The 26,936-nt window shown below is 37.1% G+C and overlaps 1 protein-coding gene across 2 annotated transcripts in view; it reads left to right on the top strand.

The window, feature by feature from the left end:
• The window catches only part of TAOK3 (TAO kinase 3), a 182,772-nt gene that overhangs the window by 131,636 nt on the left and 24,200 nt on the right, over nucleotides 1-26,936 (top strand). For both annotated transcript variants that reach the window (XM_059041075.2, XM_067015109.1), the window contains exons 11-14: nucleotides 206-287; nucleotides 6,642-6,809; nucleotides 9,212-9,418; nucleotides 19,636-19,770. In XM_059041075.2, coding sequence (XP_058897058.1) covers nucleotides 206-287; nucleotides 6,642-6,809; nucleotides 9,212-9,418; nucleotides 19,636-19,770 — 592 coding nt within the window. The remainder of the gene's footprint in view (nucleotides 1-205; nucleotides 288-6,641; nucleotides 6,810-9,211; nucleotides 9,419-19,635; nucleotides 19,771-26,936) is intronic.

Genomic DNA, 26,936 nt, shown 5'->3' with positions numbered 1-26,936 from the left:
AGATACCTTAAACTTGAAAATGGTTCAGTTCTCCTGACATTCTAAAGTATTTTAACTTGAAAATGGTTCAGTTCTTCTGACATTCCAAAGTATTTTAATAAAAATCTCCTAAAATAAAATTTCCCCTGGATGAAAATTATTTAAAGTGATCAGTATGTTCTACAGACCCTGATTTTATTTTCTTTCAATGTATTTGCACACACAGGACAGACTCCTTTAGGAGATTTGTTGATTACTGCTTGCAGAAAATGCCTCAGGAAAGGCCAACATCAGTGGAACTATTACGGGTAATTTTTCAAGTTTATATTTGAGGAGGGGGATTTAAAGTCATGTTGTAGTGGAATATAGTAAATCATTCCCATGGCAGCTCATGACAAACTGGATTAGAACATACTGCCTTGTCATTTATCCAGAGATAGTAGCTAGGCATAGAAGTGGCAAGATATGTGCTATATGTTCCCCACAGAAAGTTTTTCCCCCCCTTCTTTTTGCCTTGTGACAAAGAATATTTCTCCTTGCTTTGGTCATCATTGTGATGTTCCTGTGACTGATATCTGCATGAACTTTAATGCAATGTTTTCAGGACTGAGACTGCCAATGCTTCAAATACCAACTCTGGGATTTCAGTTAGGTTGTTGTCAAATCATCAGGCAATGAAGATATGTGATAAACATGTAAAATAGACATTTGCATAGCATTGCATCACACATGTTAACTGCATTCATCTGATTTAAACATAGCATTTTTGAGCATCTCTTTTCATGTAACATTTTATTATAGGCCTTATATACATAGGCAGTGTGTTCCATTAACATCAGTGAAGTATGTGGGAGTATTTTACAATATAAGTATCTTTTATTGGCCACAGAATAGTCCAAGTTACTTTAATCTTTTCTGCGTATGTGTTTTTCAGCACTTTTTTGTTTGTTTCTTTGTTTTAAGAAAAACTCAGGATTGTATTGCCTAAATTTGTGAAGGTTAAAAATGTCAGCTGCATTTATAATTGCACCTTGGCTAAGTCATAGATTCTTGGTTTACATTTTCTTTTTCTCAGAACTCTTATTCTATTATTTTCTGGCTTTGAGTGTTGCTGAAGAAGTAGGTCTGAAGCTGACTAGTTTTTCTACCCAGAAGTAAGTTTTTTCTTCTTGCGAGTAACAGGCCACAACAATACAATGGTGACAGAAGCAACAAGACAATGGACTCTACCTTATTCTCTTTTGGTGTAGAGCCATCACATGTTGTAGACATGTACTACAGACAACAGAACACCAGAAACACAGATAATATGTTTATTACTTTGAAGTAGACAAAGATTTAAAAAGCAGGATACAAACAGCACTGCCATAAAGAGAAAAAAATGATAAATTTGGGCTATAAATTAAGGAGAAAAAAAAACCTCAAAGAAGAGATACTACAAGCATTCAAAGATGATATTTTAGGGCAACAGACAACAAAAGGATATAAAAAACAAATGGGCAGAGGTAAAGAAAGAAATGAAAGAGAAAAATTTTAATATAGATTAAGGGACTTCCCTGGTAGTCCAGTGGTTAAGACTTTGCATTCCCAGTGCAGGCTGTCCAAGTTTGATCCCTGGTCAGGGAACTAGATCTTGCATGCTGCAGCTAAGAACCTGCATGCCACACCAAAAGATCCCGCCCACAGCAATGAAGATCCCATGTGAGATCCCGCATGCCACAACAAAGACCCAGCGCTGCCAAATAAGTATATTTTTTAAATAAATATAGATTAAAATAATACCATAAGCAACGAACTAATATAATAAACCAACCCATTTAGGGTGTTTCCAGTGGTAGATAGTCTTAGGGAAATAAAATTAAATGCAAAAGAAAATTTTCAAAAGATGATTATGGAGAACATGACACATGTGGAAGACAGAGGAGATATATATTCTAACCTATTATTCCAAAAGAAGAAAGCAAAACACATGGAACAGAAGATATTTAAAGATATACCTGAAGAAAACTTTTTTGGAAATAAATGTTTGGATCGTTATTTGATTTGATTTACTCTTTATTTGGTGGGCCAAATCAATTGAGCCTACCATTTAGTCAACAATGTTTACTGATTGTCTACTGTGTGCCAAGCACTGTTCTAAGCTCTGAAAATCATACAGTGATACAAAGAAAAAGATAGTTCCTGCCCTCCTGGAACTTATATTCTAATGAAGGAGTAAGAAAACAAACAAATGATTTGATATAATGTCAGAAAAATAAAGCAAGGACTGGGATAAAGAGTAGAAATTTACAAAGTTCTAAGGAAAAGAAAATGTAAACCAAGGATTTGTGACCCAGCTAAGGTGCTCTTCAATTTATAAAGGCAGCTGACATTTTCAAGCCTTTCTTCTCTTAAAAGCTTCTTATTTACTCAGTAACAAAATCCAGCCAATCTATTGATGAAACAAAGAGCAAGACAGAAAGAGAAAGGGACGGAGGGAAGAAGGAAGAAGGAGTGAATTAGGAACTGGGGAAATTTGTAAAAGGACTGGTGGTGAACATTAAATTTAAGTTTGCTCTCTGGTATTTATTTATTTATTTATTACTTATTTATTTACTATTTATTTTTTTAGCATCATAAAGAGACTACATTCTTCATTTTGGATACACAGTACACATTTTAGAAGATAAAAAAAATAGTAAAAGGGAGAGAATGAAAAGTAAATCTTCCCCTTCCAGGCCCTTCTCTAGAGTTAGCAACCAGTGTCATTAATTTTGTACATGTCCTTCTAGAGATATTCTACATATATGGAAGTAAATATTCTTTTTTATTTTTGCACCAGTGGTAGCAAACTATAAATGCTGGATTTTTTTTTAACTTTATAGTGTGTTTTGAGTATTGTTCCATATTACTACATGAAGAACTATCTCATCCTCTCTAATTCCATTATATACTCAAATGGACTGTAGATTTTATAACCAACTCACTTATGGTGTTTGCAGTCTTTTGCTATGACAAACTGTGCTGGAATGAATATCCTTACACATGTGTCATTTTTTACCTGTATATACAGATATCCAAAGAATAAGTTCTTAGAAGTGGAATTGCTAATCAAAGGGAATGTGGATTTTTAAATTTAAATAAATATTGCCAATTTTCCACCAAAGAGGATGCCCCAATTTATGGTCCATTAACAAAGTATGAGTACCAAAACTTTTTGAGCTTCTAGTCAGATCAGTGAAAAACTTTTCTCACTGTCATTTTAGTTTGTGTTTCTCATTGTGAATTAGACTGAGTGTCTTTCATATGTTGACAAGCCATTTCTATTTCCTTTTCTATGAACTCTACGATCTTTGCCCATTTGTCTGTTGGGTTGTTGGGGTTTTTCCCTTATTAATTTGTAGTAGATCTTGCAAATATTTTCTTCTTATTTCTCTTTTGATATTCTTTATTCTGGGCTTTTTTGGAGAGGTCATGCAGAAATTTGTTATAAGGAATTCAACTTTTTTTTTCCCTCCAGTTGGCTATCTTGCTGTTCCCAAATACTTTTAAATAATCCATCTTTTCGTCACATTTTCTTCGTGATGTTAAAATGTCACCTTCACGTAGGATTAATTTAAATAGAGAACTACAGTAAAATCATTGCTGTGGTCAAAAAGCAGAATGTTAAACTTACAAACATTGACAGTGTAAAAATTGAAAATGTAAAAATAATAACGTAACTAGAAAAAAGTAGGGGTAAGAAAGAAATGTAAATGTACTAATTTTCCTGCTTTTCAGGGCAGGTGGTCAATAAATTCTTAAATTGAAAGTCTTTTTTAAGTAACTCTTATGTCTTAAAGCTTTTCATAATCTTTTTTTTTTTTTCTTCCCCTAACTTTAGAGGACCCTTTAGGAACTGGTAACTTGGTGAAGAAATTATAACTAATGTTAAGCAATTATTTTACTTCAGATGCTTCTAATTCTATTAAACTCAAATACACCTTAATTTAATAGATTATTCTTTAAATTACCATGTGTAATAAGTTTCTCATGTAAAATTATTTCTGGGTATCCATCATTCTGAGAGAGTAAGAGAGAGAGAGGGAGGGTGTCTAAAATGTTATTTCATGACTTAATATTTATTTTTGGATGGTGGAATTTTGAGTGATTGACTTTCTTTTATGCATTTCTCTATTATTTAAATGTTCAAAGTAAACATATTTCCAAGAACAAAGAAAGCATTCTTTGAAAATGATCTGAGAACCTTTTAACTGTATGGGTTTAGAGAACAGTGAGGAGATGGGATTGCAGGCAGAGAGAACGAGAGCAAAGACATGCAGGTGTGAAATGCATGGTACGAGGCAAGAATGGTTTAGACGTACGATGCATTGGGTTGGAAGGAGGAGTAGGAGTGACTAGATTGGAACCTAGAAATTCAAACAGGAACCCCCTGTGAAGGGTCAGACTTTACAATGGAGGCAGTGAGATGTTTTTAAGACGTTGAGTATATCAGTTTCAAAATACTTAAACAAGTAAGGGTTTAATTACCTCACGCAATAAGAAGTCCAGGACATTGGGAAAGCAGTCCAGTGATGTAAGCAGCTCAACAGCTCCTCCTATCTCCCTACTTCACCATCCTTAGTATGTGGCTTTTGTCTTCTTGGTCACAAAATGGCTCCCTATCTCCAGGACTCAGTTTTATTCCTGGCGAGAGAAAAGCAGGGCAAAGAGCAAAACAAACGCCTTCTTTTCTAGTGTCTTGCTTTTTATTCTGGAAAAAAAAGCCTTCCTCTGGGGCTTCTGCCTATATCTCATTGGCCAGAACTATTGGTCACGCTATTAACTGCAAAGAAGGGTGGAGTCCAACTCTTTTACTTTCTACTGCTTACAAGAAAGGAAGGTGAGGAAAAGAGGTTGGAATGGAGGATAAATGGGCCACAGTGTCTGTCACAACAAATGATATGGTCAAATAAGTGGTAGAACACCGGAAAACAAACCCCCGGGTAAAGAAACCTGGGTTGGGCTTCCCTTCCCTGGTGGCGCAGTGGTTGAGAGTCCGCCTGCTGATGCAGGGGATACGGGTTCGTGCCCCGGTCCAGGAAGATCCCACATGCCGCGGAGCGGCTGGGCTCGTGAGCCATGGCGGCTGAGCCTGCGCGTCGGGAGCCTGTGCTCCACAACAGGAGAGAGGCCACAACAGTGAGAGGCCCGTGTACTGCAAAAAAAATAAAAAATAATAAAACTTGATTTGCTCTTATCTAATTGCAAGCACTGGAGTAGCAAAATAATTTACTTTCTCCCTTTCGTTCTCCTCTTGAAATATGCAGGCTACACTTCCTTCTGGGAATGGTGTTTCATTTTCAGAAAGGACTCTTTGCAGAGGAAGAGATATTTTATAAAAACAGGAGGAAAAGCCGCAGTTCCCCGGACAGCAAAGTCAGGGTGAAGAACCACAAGACATACAGATTTTTTTCTCACAGTGGTCCTGCTTCTCTTTTATATCTGTTTAACTTATAAAGAAATTAAATCTATTCCATCATCTAAGGTTACCACATTACATCTCATTTTCCCAATATCTTCAAATTATAATTTCACATTAATTTTCCACATAACTGAAACTTTTCCTTTAAAAAACAAAATTCCCTCCTACTTTTGATCATTTTCTGTGGTAATCTTGTCAAAATATATGATGTGCTTCTCTGCCTTCTTGAAGAAAGCGTAATGAATATTTCACTTCTTGATGGATCAGAAACAATAGCATTTCATGAAATCTTGTAGTATAAAAGGACTGTATGAAGAGCATTTGCCCCTTTGCAAACTAGCCCACAAACCTTGGTTCATTCTTATTTGGTTGGTTGGTTGGTGTGTTAATCATGGAATTTCCCTCTCTCTACTGTCAGGCAGTCAGAGAACTTTCAAAGGACTCTTCTTTCGGCAACAAGTAACCCTCTAACAGTTCTCAGTCCTTTATTCTCCCACTTTTGTTCCCTCTTTCTAAACTGCTGTAGACTGAGAAACCAGGAAACCAGAATATATCTTAAAGATCGTTGATAATATTGAAAGTGAAGCCCTTTTATACCAAGAAAAACTTAAGGACTTTGGGGCAGATATTTTTACTTCTCAGAGACCCTTTTCCCTTATTTCTGGTTATACAGCTCTGTAAAGAGAAGATAAAGTTGCCAGAATTCTGACTTCTGGATATATGGAATAGCTGCCATATTTTCAAGCATACACTATATATGACCACAGAAATAGAAAACAAAATATACACAAGTCTGTTTTTAAAAGGGTAGCATAGGGTGGGGAAGAGGATTGGGGCAGATTATAACAAGAATATTCTATAGTTATTCTTATAGTTATTCTTTTGCTTATTATGTAGTTTCAGATTTGAAAGTCACAAACTCTCAGCCACTATTTAAAGTTCTAGTTATTGTTACTCTATGGTAAAGTAAACCTCAAGAATTCTCAAGTAAATTCTAGGACAAGTCCACAGAATGGGGCTTGAGGAAGAAGAGAAAAGCATAGTTATCCCTCTATGAGATTTATAAAGATGACAGGCTACATGAAATGAAAATCATATCTTGTTATTTCTTCAAAATCCACAGAGCTGTTTTATATCTATTTACTTTTATATCTAAATCTAGCACCTAAAAATATGTCTCCTCATTATCAGTTTCTGTTTTTTCTCCTCCCTCAATTAGCATGACTTTGTTCGACGAGACCGGCCACTACGTGTCCTAATTGACCTCATACAGAGGACAAAAGATGCTGTTCGTGAGCTAGATAACCTACAGTACCGGAAAATGAAAAAAATCCTTTTCCAAGAGACACGAAATGGACCCTTGAATGAGTCACAGGAAGATGAAGAAGTAGGTTGAGTTTATTTTAGCAGGCACTTATAGTATGCCTACTATGTGAAAATGTTCTGGGCCAGCGCGCTATGAAAAACACTTTGGGGAATAACAATGTAATTGATGTTCTCTGCCTTAAGAGACATGCAGAGTTGCAGAAGAGACATTCATAAAATAACTCTTAAATAAGGCAAAATATGAAAAATGTCATTGACAGTGACAGATGAGGAGGAATTTACGGTGACTCTGAGCATTTGAGCCTAGGTGACTATAGTATGTCAATAGCAAGAACAGAGAAAAAGAACCAAGGAGAAAGAGTAGGTTAAGCATGATTTCAGTTTGATGCCTACTGAGTCTTAAGTTCCTGGCACAGTGTACAGATGGAGTTTTTAAAGAAAGATGACTTTCTGGTTTCTCATTCAAATTAACTTAAGAAGGATTGGTCGAAGGGAAGGGTAATGATAATTGGGACACCTGAGCCGGAGATGTCTAGCATTTGGTTGGGAAATACAGGTCCAGAACATAGGAAGGAGGTCTGGGTAAAGGATAGTTAGATGGGGGTCAAGGACATTACAATGATGATAAATCAAGGAGCTGAATGTAGAATGAGAAGAGGGTCCATGCCACATAAGAAGAGGGAGACCTGGTTGATAAAGGCATCACAGATGTTACGAGCGTACACAGTTTCAAGAAGGGAGCAGCCAATACCATCAGATGCCACAGAGCAGTCAAGTTAAATAAGGACCAAAAACAATGCTAACTGGGTTTTACAAGTAGGGCCTTCTTGATGACCTTAGTAAAAGCAGTTTTACAGGAATAGTTAGGATAAATAGTAGATTACCGTGGGTTGTAGAATAAATGGGAAGTGAGAAGGCAGAGATAGTGAAAGTTGGTTATTTTAAGATTCGTAAATTTGGCCAAGAAGGAAAAGTGACAAAGGGCAGTAGGTAGGAAGGTACATACATATAGGGCAGCCCTCTTCATATTTATATGCAGAAGGAAAGGAGCCAGGACAGAGGCATTGGAGATAGAGGAAAGAGATGCAGTTAAAGAAGTAGGATCTCAGGAAGTGCATAACAGTAAGAGCATTAGTGCAGGGATTAGCCTTGAACAAAAGAAAGGACTCCTCTTCCTCTAAAAATAGATTAAAAAATAGGAAAAGAATGAAGAATGAATTTTAGTTTAGCTTTTTAATATGAAAGAAAATAAAATTATTTTATCAGTAATTATAAAAATGAAATTAAGAAAGCTGAATTGGAATATAAAGTCTCTTGATTGCTTATATACAAATGAGCCCTTTTAATTGGGAAAATAAATCTATTAAAAATATAATGTATTATCTGTCATTTTAAATTACCCAAATTACCTTTGTCAGTGATTCCTTATATCACCATGGCTAAGTAACAGTTCATTAAAGTTATGTATGTACAGCATGGTTCTTTGAAAATAGGGGGGAGCTAAGTTTCTTTAATTATATTATTTAATCTTGTATCGAAAGATATCCCACTGTGATGGATAAATTATATGTTCTGATTATTTTATCACTTCTCAAATAGTAGTCTTTGGACGAGTAGTGATGAATACCAGTATTACTTGACAGATATATTTAATAAGATTACAGAGGTAAGCATGATAGAATTGCCTGAGGGAGGCAGAATTTAATTACCTGTCCAGGACAGTAGAATTAATATCCCTGCTTCGATATGAAGTTACTCAGTAATGACTTGCAAGGGACCATATTGTTTGTCAAATCTCTAAAAGCTCTCTTCACTCGCTTTGAGTTTCAAGTGACGACTGCCGTGTTTGTAGATATCCTAGAGGCCCCCTGTTCAATAGCCTGCTGTCTTTCCCTAGCACCCTGATGTTCCTGAAGGTCTCTCAGAAACCTGGCCTGGTTCTGATTACCGAATAGCAATACAATAATATGATAGTCAGGGCTTCCCTGGTGGTGCAGTGGTTGAGAATCTTCCTGCCGATGCAGGGGACACAGGTTCGAGCCCCGGTCCGGGAAGATCCCACACGCCGCAGAGCGGCTGGGCCCGTGAGCCATGGTCACTGAGCCTGCTCGTCCGGAGCCTGTGCTCCGCAACTGGGAGGCCACAACAGTGAGAGGCCCGCATACCACACACACAAAAAAAATATGATAGTTACATATGACAGAGGAAAGCCCTGGCATAGCAGCATTTGGAGCCTTATGACCCATGTCCAGAATAGCCCCTGTGGAAGGCATAGAAGTGAATTGAAGATGTCAGAAAATGGTAGGGGAGTAGTGGAGCCACTACGTTAAAAGTTTATCCTTGCAGATTTGGCAGAAAAGCAACTTGGCACTGCAAAATTGAGTGTACTTAATAGCTTAGTCAATGGATTGGTACTTTATCTCCAGTCATTTTTTTTTTAACCCGAGTGCCCCATTTTTACAGGACAGCGAACATGGAACCAGCCTGAGCAGGGAATTGGACAGCCTGGGCAGCAACCATTCCATCCCAAGCATGTCTGTGAGCACAGGCAGCCAGAGCAGCAGTGTGAACAGCATGCAGGAGGTCATGGATGATAGCAGCTCGGAACTTGTCATGATGCATGATGACGAAAGCCCAGTAAATTCCAGTTCCTCTGTTGTGCACAGGAAGGTAAGTTTCCTGGTCCCTTTCACAGCACTAGGCTTTGCCAATCCTAATGAAGCCAGCTCAGGTCCCTTAGCATCCAGGTATTTTAGTTCCCCTTTTACAACTGAAATGTGGGACTCAACCTAGCACCTGATAGTTCTTTTATGGTAAAAAGATAATGTAGGACTAGGCAAGCTGTATCTGTGCCTATTTCTTTCTCTCTTTCTTTCTTTCTTTCTTTCTTTCTTTATTGGCTGCGTTGGGACTTCGTTGCTGTGCATGGGCTGTTCTCTAGTTGCGGCGAGTGGGGCTACTCTTTGTTGCGGTGCACGGGCTTCCCATTGTAGTAGCTTCTCTTTGTTGCAGAGCATGGGCTCTAGTCACACAGGGCATGTGGGCTTAGTTGCTCCATGGCATGTGGGATCCTCCCCAACCAGGGCTCGAATCCACGTCCCCTGCACTGGCAGGTGGAGTTTTAACCACTGCGCCACAAGGGAAGTCCCTGTGTACTTATTTTAATAAGTATCAGTGATCACAGTCTAATTCCAGTAGGTGAGCAAGTTTAAGAATTTTTTTCACTTAGACGTCTATTAAGTGTGCATTTTTCTTGGGAGAAAAAGGAAATTGAACAGGTAAGGATGAAAGGCATGAGAAAATATATTGGTGCCCAGTCATGAATAGTGTAGGGATTACATTTATTTTCTGAACTGATTAACTTGTTCATTTATTCAACAAACACTGGTGGGGACCTTTATTATCTGCTAGGAACTATGGTAGGCCCTGTGGATACAGACAAAACAGACATGATGCCTTCATGGAGCTTATTATCTATGGCGGAGATTAAGCAAATAATCACACAAGTAACTTTATCATGTAATTTATAAAACTTGTTCTGGGTAAAAGGAGGACTTAATCTAGCAGGGAGTAGGGGAAAGTCTCCCCAATAAAGTGACATTTAAGCTAAAACTTCAGAAACAAATAGAAGTTAGCTACCTTGGGGTGAAAGATTGGGGTGAGTCAAGAAGCAGCATGTACAAAGGCCCTGTGACAAAAGGAACTTTGTATGTTCAAGGAAGAAGGGAAGGATCTGAGAGATTAGAGTTTGGTGAACTACGTAGAAAGTGAATTGAGACCAGAGAGACCTCAAGGACCCAGATTATTAGAAAACCATAAAAGCATTTTGAGGAAAGGAGTGATAGCATGCAGATGCGGAAATCTGCTAAGAGTTCAGCATTGTCAGCTGTCCTTCTTTGAACTTGGGCAAGTGGTCATGTATTTGAAGGGTTGCAAAGAAGGTTTTGCTGGACTCTCTTTTTGGAAGGAGCTAGCATGGATGCTGATAGAATCGACTTTTTCTTTTCCATTACCTCTGGGGCTCCATGGGGATAGAGAGCAAAAGAAGAGGAATTCTCTTGGATCTTTTTACTACAGGACCTCTCAAATGAGCACACAAAATTAGAAGAGAGACTCTACTGGCATAATCAACAAGAAAAAGTCGCTGGTCTTGAACTCATTGGGGGTTTTAATTTAATTTTTACATGCCAGTATAGAGCTTTCTTGTAATAATATGGGCCTTTCAATACTTTTTTCTCCTTGGTGTAATCTGTTAAGAAAACCAGATGTTAATTTATAGTCTGAAATATCAACTGAGTAAAAAGGCAACCCACAGAATGGGAGAAAATACTTGCAAATCATCTATCTTATAAAGGATTAATATCCAGCATATATAGAGAACTCCTAAAACTCAACAACAGCAAAAAAACAACCTGAATCAAAAATGAGCCAATGTTGAATCAACATTTCTCCAAAGAAGATATAAAAATGGCCAGTAAGCACATGAAAAGATGCTCAACATCATTAATTATTAGGGAATTCTAATCAAAACTACAATGAGATGCCACCTCACACACATTAGGATGGCTACTATTTTAAAAAAACAGCATATAACAAGCGTTGGTGAGGATGTGGAGAGATTGGAACCCTGGTACACTATTGGTGGGAATGTAAAAGGGTGCAGCCACTGTAGAAAATGGTATGGTGGTTCCTTAAAAAATTAAAAATAGAATTACCATATGATCCAGCAATTCCGCTTCTCAGTATATATCCTAAAGCATTGAAATCAGGGTCTCAAAGAGATTTTTGTACACTCATGTTCATAGCAACATTATTCACAACAGCAAAGAGGTGGAAGCAATGTAAATATACATTGACAGATGAATGAATAAACAAAATGTGGTATATATGTACAATGGAGTATTATTCAACCTTTAAAAGGAAGGAAATTCTGCCATATGCTACAATGTGGATGAACTGTGAAGACATTATGCTAAGTGAAATAAATGTGCCAGTCACAAAGAGACAAATACTGTATGGCTCTTAGGGTAGTCAGAATCATAGACAGAAAGTATAATGATGGTTACTAGGGATTGGGGGAGGGGATAAATGGGGAATTGTTATTTAATGGGTACAGAGCTTCAGTTTTACAAGGAGAAAAGAGTTATGGGAATGGATGATGGTGACAGTCATACAACATTTTAAGTGTATTAGCACTGAACTGTACACTTAAAAATAATTAAGATGGTAACTTTATGTGTATTTTACCACAATGAAAAAAGGAAAAAACTATAAGCAGGCTAGAAGAATAGAATATATTATATATAAAAACAATATTAAATAAGGGTATCTCTTCATGAAACCCATTTAGTCCTATACCTGAGCTTAAAATTATATTATCTTTAAACACAATAGAAGACAGTTATTCAGAAGTTTCATTATTTGTTGGTTTACTTGAATTCCTAAAAGTTTTCCACTTGGGAACATAAATAAAGTGGGATCTTAAACTCTCAATAGAAAATTTTATATAGTAGACTATAGGAGTGAGGAAACTAGTTTAAAGTTCTGTCTGCCACTGTTTTATTTTATTTTGGACAAGTCACAAACCTCTCTGGGCCTAATTTTCTCCATCTGTAAAATAAGGAGTTGTTCTGTATGATTTCCAAGGTTGCTTCCAGCTCTAAACTTTTGTGCTCAGGAGCAAGCTTCATCCATGCCTCACTCAGGACAAGGTGTACTTTTATCTCCTACATTATGTATTCGGATTCCACTTAAGATTTCAATTGAAAAGGCTTTTTTTCCCTAAAAGCCAGTGCCTGGATCAGTCCCTTCTCCATGTAGATGGGATGGTAGCTACACTGTATTACGTGTAGCTATGGGTAACGTGTTGCCTATGGGATTCTCCAGGAAGCAGAGCTGAGATGGTTTAGCACAGCAGGATCTTGTTTTGTTTTGTTTTGTTTTAATTAGGAAGTCCCTTTGGGGTCAACACCTGTGGGAGGGAAGAGAAAGAAGCAGCACTGGGCAGAGGGCAAAGTTGAACTGAGATGCAGTCCAATGGCAGCCTCACCAACCCCTCCAGGGAACTTTGGAGCTAAAATGGCCCTTCAGAGTTGTCCAAACTGGGCCAAAATGGCCAGGGCTAGATCAGTCATTGCATATGCGGAATCCGGGAAGGGTGCAAACTTGGACAAGGCTGCTCTCTCTGCAGCCCGTAGGAGAACTGACAGCCAAAGACGATTGCCGACAACAACTCCTTCCTTTAAAGGGGGATCTGAGCAGTGCGTTTCTGGGTCTATTGTAATTTGTGACCACAAAGATTAGACAAAAAAGCCATCAGTACTGTTTTATGAAACATTTTCCAGTTTTGTATTTCTAGAATCTTAGAAAAGCCTATACATCACTAAATTATCGTTTTATAAGTAATGTTTTACCCATTATCTCATTATCCTATTTGATTTTCTTTTTAATACTTGTCACTATCTAAAATTATATTGTGTACTAATTTATATTTATATTATATTTATATTTATTATTATATTTATATTATATACATACTAATTTATATTATATTGTGTACTCATGTATTATTTCATGAGTAGAGTATAAATTTCATCATGGCTAAAACTATACTTACCTTCTTCTGCACTATATCTCAACACCTAGAACAGTGCCTGGCACAGCATAGGCTATGAAATGAATAAGTAAATAACTATGGAATGAATGAGAAACTGACAAAAAGTACACAGTGAATGAACTAAATACCAGATACTAAACACCATCCTGTTTTGGTTCACTGAACATAATGAATTAAAAGGGTTAAATAATATTAAATATCTTTATGGTTTGAAAGACTAAAATAAATAGATTTTCTCCAATAATAGTACTCTAGACAATAAGAACATGCTTAATAAATATCAAAATATAAGAATAAGAGTGGAGAATTTTTTTTTCCAACCCTTGACTGTTAAAATCAAGACTGCAGACATATCCTAAATTAGTCAAATCATATATATGACCAGATGACCATTTTATATAGGAAGTGAACTTACTTTTAAAGGCCATGTGTAACTGGTAAGGGCATGGTTTGCAATTAACTGTTCTTCATCCAGAATAAAGATGCCCTGATTTTAAGAGGACAGTTCTATCACGGATCAAGTCCAAAAAATATAAAGTGGGACACTGAAAATATTCCTTTAACATCAGGATTTCAGGTTACTTCTCTACAATCTTTGCCTCTACTCTGGTCTTTCCCAGGCCCTGAAGGGATCCTAATCTAATCTTCACTTTGAGCAAGAATGATTTGATAGGTCTAAATGTATATTCTGACAAAATAAACTTTGAGCACTTATTTCTTTTCCTCTTGCTAGTGTTGCACACTGCTTTTTCCAATAACAAGAATATCACGTCATCTGTAGACTGTTAGGTCCTCAAGGACATCTCTCTTCACGTACCACCTAGATTGGTGTCTGTCACGTAGTAAGCACTCAATAAATGTTTTGTGAACTAAAATGAAGTTGAACTTTTATAGGACACAACTCTACACCTCAGTTCTTGATTATTCACAAATGAGTCCAGGGAAAACTCTTAATCCAGATTAGTTTTTTTTGCTGTAGCCTAGGCTGCCTCTGAGCCTCCACCCTACACCTTAAAATCATTGGGTGTACAGCAGTAGCAAACAAATTTTAATATCATCCTAAGCAACAAAGTCTATTTTTTTAATTTGTCAATTAAAAGATATACTTTTATTTTGTTTAAGTCTAAAATCAATTACTGTTGCTTGCTGCTGCCTTCTATTAATATAGATCACGAGACTTTAATATATTAAAACTCCGTTTATTACTCAATTTGTTGTTTCTAGTATGCCTAATGAACTCTAGTCATCATGGCCCTCTTTTTTTTTTTTTTTTTTTTTTTTTTTTTTTTTTTTTTTTTTTTTTTTTTGCGGTACACAGACCTCTCACTGTTGTGGCCTCTCCCGTTGCGGAGCACAGGCTCCGGACGCGCAGGCTCAGCGGCCATGGCTCACGGGCCCAGCCGCTCAACAACATGTGGGATCTTCCCGGACCAGGGCACGAACCCGTATCCCCTGCATCGGCAGGCGGATTCTCAACCACTGCGCCACCAGGGAAGCCCTAAAGATTATTTTTTAAAAATCATTCTCTTCTAACTCCTAAAGCTTTACTTGACCCTTCCTATTAGTCAATGTTAGTGGGTTTTTTCTTCCCCCTTCTTTAAAAAAAGAACAGCTTTTACCATTTTCGTTGGAGGAAAAAAAGGGAAATGTCCTTGAGGGGATAGGATGTTCTAGTTTAATTTTCACTTGCTTCAGTGGCCATTCCTGTTATTCTTGCTGAAGAGAGGGGCGGGTTCTTTGACTCTTCAGCTCACGTTTGGCAGAGTAAAAGTAAATTAACATATGAAGGCAATGTTTTTGTTTTTTTTTTTAATTTTATTTATTTATTTTTTTTTGCGGTACGTGGGCCTCTCAGTCGTGGCCTCTCCCATTGCGGAGTACAGGCTCCGGACGCGCAGGCTCAGCGGCCATGGCTCACGGGCCCAGCCGCTCCGCGGCATGTGGGATCCTCCCGGGCCGGGACACGAACCCATGTCCCCTGCATCAGCAGGCGGACTCTCAACCACTGCGCCACCGGGGAAGCCCGAAGGCAATGTTTCTTAAAGGGAGCAGTCATCCAAAACACCTCTCTATAGTAACATCTTTATCCTCTGTGTTCTGCTAGTCCTTTTCTCTCCCCAATAGCTGTCCTTCCAGGTGAAGATATCCTTTTCCATCTTCTCGCTTTCCTCTGGCCCCAGCTTTTGATAGCTGTACCTGCTTAGGCAATCATTTAATCATTTTGAACAAAATGAAAGAGATGGTGGGTTTGCTGATCCCTTCTCCACAGCGTGAAAAGTATGGGAATCTATAAAAAGACGTCTCGTCACCAGAAAAAAAGACATTTTTAGATCCGCTTCCCACCCCCACCCCACCCCTGCCATGTAAAGGTGTGCTTGTGTGTGTGTCACTGTTTTGTGACTTCCTTAGAGTACAGAGTGGCAAGTTTTTATGAAGTACAAATTTGAATTCTGTTAAATAATAACAAAGAAAATGTCATTTTTTCAGAATCTCCTCAGACCTATATTCTTGAGCTTATTTATTCAGCAAATATTTTTGAATGCCAGCAAAGTATCAAGCACTATGCTAGGTGCTGGGAAGACAGATTTTTCAAACCACATTTACTCTGCCTTCAAAAAGCTCACAGTCTCATGCACAAGCCATTATAAGTATTATGAGGAGTGTGTGATAAAGGTATACGCAAAGCATAACAGAGTCCAGTAGAGTGGTTTCCAAGGTTAATTTCAAGTGAACCTAGAAACTCTGAACAAGTGACCACACCATGAATCCTCATTTCAGAAGCAAATAGTCAGACATTTAGGGAAAAACTTCAAAATAAAAGTAAAGCCCTTTGTCCAGGGAATAATAGTAAAGTTTTTAATCTGAAGAAGTTTTACTTTTTTTAAAGAAAGGACATTATAAATTTATGAGGTTAACACAGACTTACTTAAAACTGGTCCCCAATTCATATTGGTATTTCAAAGAGCTATTTTGTTCGTTCCTGGATGAGAATGTTTTAAGGATAAATTATAAACAAGTCATATATTTTGTCTTGGTAAGGTAGAACATGATATTTGTTCTTAAACTTCTGAAATCATTCTTCAACAGCAAAGAAGATGTTGGTCCTCTCATCAACATTTGTAAATCATATGCAGCGGTGCTTAACTGCGTAAAATAGCAAATTCACCCTGTCCAGTATTGATCTTAAAATGTGTTCAGGTCGGAAACTCTGGGAGGCAAGTATAGTCATTTTCAAAGGGGCTGCTACTAGAAGGGGTGATGTAACCAACAGACCACATATCCAGTAAAGCTGATAGTTTAATTTGTTCTTACTTGCTTCTCAAGTCACATTGCCCTCATTTTAAAATTGCTTCATTATTTAAGTTGTCTGCAGAGTTTTGAACTTGTTTTAAGCAATGGTGTTGAATATTTTAAAATTTATTTCCCTATGCACTTGGGTATCCACTGTTAGACTAAAACATTGCCTCATCCTGTGATCTCTTGTATAATATTTGGAGACTTAGTGTTGGTGATCTCTGTTATGTAGCTAGTACAAAAACTAAGAATTCTTTTATAAAATTTTTTAAAATTTTAAGGAAATGCAAGGGATTATACTTTTAGCAGTAGCATTATTTATTATATTTAAAATAGATTAAAAATTTTGACCTCTTCTCAGACTAACTTCTAAAATAGCATTATTTTTTAAGTATACCTTAGTGGGTTATTTAATTAGCTACGTGTCAATTAAAATCACTATGGTCTCAAGTTTTAATTTTTCCAGTGATTTGACTTTTAATTTGGTAAGCAGGGTCCTAACCCACAAGTGTTAGTTTTTATCTGAGACAAACCAACTAATATTAAAGTTATACATATTTGCATATGAATGTGTTTTGTTTTATTCTGTTATGTGAATAGTGTGGATTCCACAGGTTAACTTTGTAAATCAAGTTATCAAAATTTGAAATTTAGCTGCTGCCACAGCACTGAAGAGCTCCCTCTCAGTAAGTACACTTAATGTTAGCTAACTAATACTCACCAAAACTCTGACCTGTAAAACCACAGGTCTCTACATAGCCTATCTCTTCTGATTGCTAGCATTTAGAAGCATCTTGCTTTTCTGGGATTATAATATTAAGTAAGAGCAATTTTGGAGTAACGTAATGTATTAATAAATATCCCTCAGTATGAATGGTAGTAGATCCCAGTGCCTTCCTCTCTAGAACCTTAAACCTAGATGCATAAATCCCACACCTAATCTCTCTTTGCCTGCTGAAATAAGAATTTAGATTTCCCAGGAAATAACGTAGAAAATTTTAAATTGACCTATCAAATATTTTTTTTATAAATTTCAAAAATGTGGGTTGAGATGCATTTTTAATCTATAGCACTAATAGAGCTTTCTACAGTGATAAAAATTATCTGTATCTGCACTGTTCACTGTGGTAGCCATAGTTAGTGGCTAGCTTGAAACACAGCTGGTGTGACTTAGAAACTGAATTTTACATTTTATTTAATTAAAATATCCATGTGGCTAAAGGGTATCTTATTGGACAGCATAGCGGTAGACTATCCCTTGTATTTGATATATATGCCTTCAGTGGCATTAAAGGTCCCTTCATTATTTGAAAGCAAAATAGACCACAATACAGTAAATTTTTTAAAAAAATCTCTAAATATAGACGTAATGGTAAATACCTTCCCAACATTCTGAAGCATTCTAATTTTATAAAAGGGAAAAGAAAATCAACCCAATGATGAATTTAATCATGGGTCTTCTCTTTTACATAGAAACCTGGATGTAAAATTTAATTTTCCTTAAGGAGTTTATGTGTTTTGACTTTTCAGCATTTTACACTGTATAATAAAATTTTGTATTTTTTAAACCTCTAATTTTGTTTACTGATGAAGAAAGAGCAATTATAAAAAATTTCAGGGCTTCCCTGGTGGCGCAGTGGTTGAGAATCCGCCTGCCGATGCAGGAGACACGGGTTCGTGCCCTGGTCCAGGAAGATCCCACATGCCGCGGAGCAACTAAGCCCGTGAGCCATGGCCGCTGAGCCTGTGCGTCCGGAGCCTGTGCTCCGCAACGGGAGAGGCCACAACAGTGAGAGGCCCGCATACCGCAAAAAAAAAATAAATAAATAAATAAAAATAAAAATTTCAAATAGTCATGGACAAAATGCAAAATTGACTTCTCACAATGGTTTCTCCTAAAACCCTAGGGCAGTAAGAGAATTAATTTCTCCTTCCCCGTGCTGAACATGTACTATTTGAAAATCCCCCATGGTTGTACATGTTTCTGAGCTATTACTTATTACAGTATCTTTTTTTCTGAAAGGTTAGTGCTACTTACTGACTAGCCAGTCCATCTTTTATCGAGCAAAGCATTGCGCTTTGAAAGCATTTACCCCTTTAAAAGTCATTTCAATTACATTTAAGAAACATCCATTATTATCTTTCCAAGGAATGTTATTTTTCACTGGGTGTTACAATAAGATTAATCATCTTTGCTTGTCAAGATGCCCAGACCTGATTAAATCAGTCAAGGACATTAAATTCCAGCTTTACGCACTCTGGTGACCATACCAACACTGAGTTAAGGAAGAATTTGTGAAAGTATCATTTTGTTAAAATTGTATGCCTGTCTCTTTAAATCTAAAAAAAAAAATCCTTTCAGAAGCTGTAGAGAGAAGGTGCTAGAACTGTGTACGATCATGACTGGAAAGCAGGATCCCTCAGTGACTGCCGAATCTTCCCAGCACAAGATAGAGAGGCAGTCCAGCACAAGCCTACACTGGTTCTAGGCAGAACGATGATCCTACCGAACAGATCTCAAATAAAATTAAATTGAGAAAGCAGATCTTTCAAGGGAATGAGGCGGAGGCTCGCTTTTATGTTAAAAGCCACCAGCATCCTCCTTGCTAGACATGGACATCACATTTTTAAAGGAATTATTTGGTTACAGCGTCTTAAGCAAACTGTTCTAAGGAGTCTGTACATTGCCTTGTTTTTTCTATTCTTTTTTTCTTTTGCATATATGTAATTCTGGAGGTAAAGAAAAAGCCTGCCAGGGATTCAGAAGGCATCCCACTAGCGATCAGCTGACATTCCTAACTGAAGGCTGCAATGTGTTGCTTATTCATTTTGTACCGTGGGAGCTGCGGGGACTAGCAGAGAGCTAAACTATGCATTTCAAACAGCAGTGCTTGTGCAGAAAGAGGGGTGAGAGAGAGGCAGCCGGCGAGGAAAGAGCACAGCTGGACTTTCTCCTTGTTTTTATCCATTTCTGCAGGATCATGTATTCATAAGGGATGAGGCGGGCCACGGCGATCCCAGGCCTGAGCCGCGGCCTACCCAGTCAGTTCAGAGCCAGGCCCTCCACTACCGGAACAGAGAGCGCTTTGCCACGATCAAATCAGCATCTTTGGTAAGCAAACACCCCTCTACCCACCTTCCCTTCCTTCCCCTCCTCCCCATCTGGCAGCCTCTCGCCCTCCCTGAGCCTCTCTCGGCTTCATGGATGGGAGGAAAGGAGTCAAGAATGTTTTCTTCCTCCTAATAATTTTATTCATTTTAGAAAAAAATCTGTTGGCATAGCAACCTGATCGCAGATATTTTAGCATTGTCTACGGCATGGAAAAAGAAACCCTTTGTGTGTGTGTGTGTGTGTGTGTGTGTGTGTGTGTGTGTGTGTGTATGCTGTATGTGCAAAATAAAAGGCCTTTGAGATGAAGTTGCTAATCTGTCCAATTTTGTAGAAGCTATTTGTCTTTTCATTGAAATAATAATGCTAAAAAATATTTTAAAGGTATTTGATGTGTGTGTGTGTGTGTGTGTGTGTGTGCGCAGAGCACTATGATTCTTTTTGTATAGATACCTGTGTGTCTGTAATGTGTACACACACATCAAAAGATAAAACAATTTTTTAAAAATATATGGTTGGTGGCTAATGTATATAATTGTAGGAGATAAGGTACTTGCTTCCCAGGGATGGATTGCTGTTTCGTCTGGTTCATTCAGTTATTTATTGCAACAATGGTAGTGGCTGCACTTCGCCGTTTAACCCCTGAAGAATTTCCTGGCACCGATAAAGCAAGAAGGGCTTTGTAGGAAATGGTAGGGATGGTTGTGGAAGAAAGATACTGTAGGATCCTTCAGCATTTTTACTATTGCAAATGTGATTGCTGGATGCCCTTGTAGTAGCAAAAGGGGTGTGTGCTGGAAGAGTTAGTTTTCATGCCTCCGCCCCTTGTTCCCCCACGCGTGCGCGTGCGCACTCACACACACACACACACACACACACACACACACATCATTTCATCCTTGGCACTCTAAACTCTCTTTAATCATTTGCTTCTGAATCTCACTTCTCAGCCAAAAAATTATTGAAATATTAGTTGTTTTGCTCAAATTGATGTTAGAGGTCACATGGGCAGGAAGAGTTAGTGTACGCTGCCTGGCTATTACATTTAGAACCTATGATGACATCATCCAAGGCCGACCCAGAAATGATTATTTTTCTTGTCCTATTTTTAAAATCTGATTTCCACTTTTATTTCTCAAGTGTTTTAAAGGCTTCATTTATCTTTGGGATTGATAATGATTTATAATTTTTAAAAACCCAAATATAAGGAAAATGGAAGTTAAAGCACCTGCATATTGCTATGCCTGCTGCTGTCTAAAAGCAAGCAATTTAATTTAGAATGCTTACAAATAAGCCTGGTTTTAAGTTCCTTTGTATAGAAGTTTCTTGTATTCTCTTCAATGGACAATTTTTCATTTTAAATGCATGCCATACTGTGTAATGGAGATCTTAAAATGTCCACTATGTATTTGCTAATGATTATTAAGCACCTACAAAGCATGCTTTTGAGTCTAAATAAAGCATCATGAAATTGTTGAATAATAAATACCTTCATACCATGATATCTGACAAAAGAAGAAATATGGTGTGTTTAGAATATGACTACTTACCACTGACTCTTGTGAGACTTGTACCTTTATCCAGACCTGTGCATGTTGAAATGAGAGGAGAAATGAACAGCCACTGAGATTTAGAGCACCATAAGCAGGTTTTGAATGTGAAGCAGACATTGTATGTGGGTTTTCCCCCTCTGGGACAGGTTCTCTTCTTTTCTCACTTGCCACACCCTCATTCCCACATCATATATTCATGACCTCTCCTGCCTCCCGGGAAGATCACTACTGCCGCGCCAGAGTGGTCTCACGCTTGCATTTGTGAACTCACCCAGGCTCCTCTGTGTGTATATCAGCCATCACAGTCTCCCTCTCTGTGAATGATGAAAGCTGCTTCCCTACTAGGCTGTCTCAGGGCCACGGGCAAAGTCCTCAGGTACCCCTCTGAATCCTACAGGCTTCGTGGTGCCCATCCAGAGGACAGCTGGGATCAGCCTTTCTGAGGGACTTTTGATTTGCTAAAAGGCCCCTGCACCTATATTAAGTTAAAAACAGAGTGGCTGATAGGCTGTTGCTGTAGCCACAAAATAAGGTGGTTTTATGTGTAAAATCTTCTCCAAATGTGATGCTTTGGGAGTCATAGTGGGATTGATGTAAGTTTATCAGCATTCAGTGGTATTTGTATTTAAGTTTTTAGGGAGAAAAAAATTAATGAAAGGGAAAAGTGGTATGGTTTTGAGTGGTTCCATGTCCCATTTTGGACAGTCTAACTGTTGGTTAAGATTAACAGTTGTGTATATTTTAATATATATTACTCAGTCTACTACCCATCATATTATTTGTTTTAAAGGCTAATTCCAATAGGAATATATAAATCAGGACACTGGAACATCAAAAAGAAGTATCTAATTTTTATAAACTTATCTCAACCCTTATTGTTTTCCGTGGACCTCTGCTCAAATGATAAAAGTCTAAAATTACTTGAAATGACATGAAAGTAAGAACAAGATCATGGAAAAATGAAAGTCCAGGGCATTGAATAATCAAGTCATTGTTGAAACCTCACTTCTTACAGTTAGTAGCAATACAATATTGATTTATTTATTTTGGTTTTACTGTTTCTTTATAACCTACTAGCAGAAGTGCTAACAAACTATAGAGTGATTCGAAAGTCAACAGCAAAAAGAAAAAGAATTTAGAAATTAGTTTTTCAGTTACTAGATAATAAGTGATACATGTATATTTTAAAGAGACTTGCGAACTGACAAAAAAACTGCAATTCCTCAAATTTTTTATATCAGCCTACCTCTTCTACATAAACCTAAAAGAAGCCTTGCTCTTTGGTTTTTCCACTTATCATTTCTTTCTACATTGTGCTTTTGAATGGAGCTATTGACAAATATATTAAGCCAATGGGCTACAGGCTTTTACTGCTGATGTTTTTATTATTTTGGCACCTTAAAACTGAGATTTTTTATGTTATTATGCACTGTTGCACGATTACATTTGTAACAAAGGACCTTCATACCAGAGGAAACCCTGAGGAAACTTTAGAATTTTATATGTGTGTGTGTGTGTGTGTGTGTGTGTGTGTGTGTGTGTGTGTGTGTGTGTGTATACATGTATATTATAATAATTTAAGGGCAAAGATTATTGACCTTATTTGGAAAAATTAGGGAAAGGAAGGGCATTTCATGGAATCTCTTTTACTTTATCCTTTCTTTTTCTTCTTCTGTTTGACAGTTCACATTGGGCTGATATGTTATATGAGGAAAGGAGTTGTTTATATAGTTCTTTGGAATTACTACTCATCTGACTTCTTGGGCTTTTGAGATGTGCCTTCCTTGAGTTTTTCTTGTTGGTGAATGGAGATCCTAACATTTTAATTAGATTAGTGACCCATGGGAGTGTTTTCAGCTATTGTTACATCTGATGTCATTTCCTAAAATTTCATAGTGTCCCAGGTCACTGGCACTTCCCATAGTAGATGTTACTGGAGAGAGCACCAAGGCCATATCTATAAGACAGTTCAGCTTCTGGCCGCATAAAGGAATTCTCACTAGAATGCAGTGGTCTTACTACACGGGTGAATTTACGTTAGAAGGCACATTAGGGAGAGGGGCATGAAACTCTTCATTTCTAATACCAAGAAAGCATGTAAGAGAAAATTATTATTGTTCTATACATTCAAATATAGATTCTTTGGCTTTACCAGATTCAATAGAAAAGCTCATATAAAAATGGAATCTTCACTTGCTTTTTAAAAATGTAACATAATCATTGAGCTAATTGTGAAATTGTATACCTAAATGAGTCTGATAGACAAGCATAAAAATATTAGAGCCTCAGCAGTAAATGCTACTGTTTCACTTCTCCTGTGCCCTGCTCTTCTGTTTCTAAATGGTTGAAAATGTGTCCTCTCCCTGAATAGTGTACCAAAGGCTGCTTATCAGAATATTACATATCTCCTCTTTCCTTATTCTTGGCTTTTTAATCTCACTAAGATCATTGCTGATACTATTTTTCACTTGTGCTACTGCGCAACCCACACAACCAAAGTCTCTCAATAAACGACGTGTTGAATGAATGAATGAATGAAGTCTCTTCCAGTCCTGTTAACACAGGAGAATTTGGATTTATAAGTGTGCATTTCAGAGTTGCTCATTTCAGTTTTTCTGTGTAAGGCAGAATTGCCTGGATCAGTCATTACTTTTATTATGAATTTAAAACATTTTTTTCCCTAAGAGTGGAATGTCAGATTTCTAATGCCAAAATGTGACTCATTGTATTCTTTTTAAGAACTTGCTATAAATTTTATTTGTTCTAAATCCTGAGGTAGCCAGTTTTATCATATGCATTATTTTGTTTCTTACACATAACTAATCTTATAAGTTGACTTTGATCTCTTAAGAGGGTAACATTATCAGCCACCCTTCTCTTGTCTTCAGCAAGTTGCTTATTAGCCTTCTAGCGCAGTGTTCTGTACTTGGCAGGCATAAAGTACACTTTAGATGAAGTAGTTTGTTTTAGGGCCAAATTTTGCTGGAATTAAGTAGGGTAGAATGCAATGGATGTAGAAACTTTCTGAAAAAAGTTCAGCCTTCCTTTATGGTTCTTTATTTTTATATATTATTCCAGATATATGAAATAGTTAATTCAGAGTCTGAAATTATATATATTTGTAATCCACAACCTGGATATAAGTACAGTTTTATTGTTAAATTGTCCTTTTTCTTGGATCCACTTCTGGTCTATGTCCCCATCACCAGAAATGCTTAGTTGAGGGGGGACAGGAACCTATTACTCTTAGCTTGGCAGAAGAAGGAAACCAACCCATATCGAACATCTCCTATGTGTCAGACACCTTGCTAGGCACAAGTGTTATCTCATCATAGCAATAGCTCCTGTTCAAGATTTTTGAGAAACTTCAAGAAGTTATATGTAATTTGCCCAAGATCAGTTATATAGTGAGGAATGGAATGAGATTTGTCTCCTAGCAACCTACTAAGTGTGGCAAGATGATGCTGCCCATTTTTCGTTGATCACATTGTTGAGACTACCATTGTAAAAGCCAGTCACTACATTTCTATAAGTTCCTCAAATTTTTAGAGTTATTCAGTTTGTAATTTAGACTTAACTCTCTCCAGCACTCACTTTTTTGGGTGTTTGATTTCCTCTGTTACTTTTTAACAGAAAGCTTCATTTCTTTTATGCCTTGGTGAAGTGAATTTCCTCAGGCAATTCAAGAGCCTAGGACCTTAGTTCAAATCCCAGGCTTTATAAAAATTAAAGAGGTAAATTACATGTGAAAGCACATTGTGTAAACCATAAAGCATGATCAAAATCATGAGCTATTTTTAACTCTGTTGACCAAATAGCGTATTCATAAGACATGAAGTATAAACTTAAAACACACATGGTATACATACCTGTATAATAATATATTTTTATATATTTCATGTTAGACTCCATGAACAAACTGTTGTTATCCTTTAAATTCATCTATCTAGCTTGAGCGTGGAATTCTAAAACTCAGTATCTCTAAATGTACCTAAAAAAGCAATTACTTTGAAACTTAGAAATTATAGTTGTAACAAATGAAAGGTGATATGTTACGAGTTTAAGAAAGTGATTATCCAAATAATGGGAAGCATTCTCATTTACAAGCAAAATGTCTCTCCTGGCATTCAGTGCTGTACAATGATAGCATGGTGAGCTTGTAATTTGTCTCTGCCACATGCTTGTATGATCTGGTATGCGGTAGGACCACCCTCTTCACAGGGACTCGCCCGATAGAAAATGTTCTTGACACAAGTCATTTCCATTTTATCTTGGGGCTGCCTGGTTTAAGGAAATGGCCATCCTGAGAATATTTTATCGACCACAAGCCAGTCAAACATTCTGCTGGCAAGTTTTAAATGTGTCATGATGGCTGTAGAGTGTGCCATGCCTCAGCTTGGGAATCTGATTGAAGAAGGGATGCTCAAATAAGAAAAAATAAGTTTATGGATAAAACACGTCTCAAACCCATTACCCAAGAACAGACACTTTACTGCCATATTTGTCTGAAAAAGAAGTGAATGCAAAAAGGACTAAATGGTATCCTTTCTGTGATTGGAATTTTTTTCCCTATAATTGAACTTCAGAAAGGCACAAGTATGAGAAAATGAAACACATGCATTGTTTCACACTACTTCCTCGTTTTATCATGAAATAAGTACTTTAAAAAAACATGTTATAATGATGATGAAACATTATTATTTTCTTTAGAGTTTCAGGTGCCTCTTTGGTGATGCCATCCCTTTTTTTTTTTTCTTTGTCTTGAAGTATCTTCTGTTCTTACTCCTCATCCTTAAAGAAGATAGTCCTTTAGAAAAGAGAAATGAATATAAGAAACCTAGTGTTAGGTTCAGCTGGAAAGATTTCAAAGTTCGGCTTATGTTTAATGGTATACTTTGATAATACTATCCAGTTACAGAATAGTACTCTTGATAGTAAGGACTCAGTCTAGTATGCAGGGATATCTTCTAAAAAGAGCAAAGAAACAAACTGTTCTTTGTACAAAATGCACTTTGACCCACAAACTGAAAATAGTAGAAAGAATTAATAGCAGCGTGAAAATTTCCAGTAAAACTTGTTTGAGGGTTAGGTTGGGGAGAAATGTCTTATAGTAGTAGATCAGAGTGACTGAATTACTTAGTGTAAAACAAAACTAAAGTGATAATTGTGTAATGAAGATTTTCTACTAAAATAGGGATGATTAGAAGGAAGTGAACAGGACAATAATGAAGGGTCGTAAATTAAAGAAAGGAATGGAAAATCAGAAAAGGTTTAATAGAAAGAAACAAGAGATGCCGAAATTTACATTTGCAATCTTCAGTTTGTTGGATATTCACTTGAGCATGGGTTAAGAAAAAATTACTAAGATAAATAACCATCCAAAAATCATAGAAATCTTTTCTTCTCTTTAGGAGACCACTGAGTGTATATAATTTGTTAATATCGCTTTTGTGGAGAAGGGGAGGAAGGAGACAGATGATTTAAAAGGAAAGAGCTCGCTCTCACTCTCGCTCCGTTCATGTTAAGAAACGGAAATAAATCTTGTTCAAACTATTTTAAAGGATATTCAAGATTCCTGTGACTGTTAGAGACATGATCTTTAAAAAGAAACAAATA

Source organism: Kogia breviceps, chromosome 15 (genome assembly GCF_026419965.1).
Source record: "Kogia breviceps isolate mKogBre1 chromosome 15, mKogBre1 haplotype 1, whole genome shotgun sequence".
NCBI classification, from domain to species: Eukaryota; Metazoa; Chordata; class Mammalia; order Artiodactyla; family Physeteridae; genus Kogia; species Kogia breviceps.
Note: the sequence above shows the minus strand (reverse complement) of the source record. Positions and strands in the feature narration are given on the sequence as shown.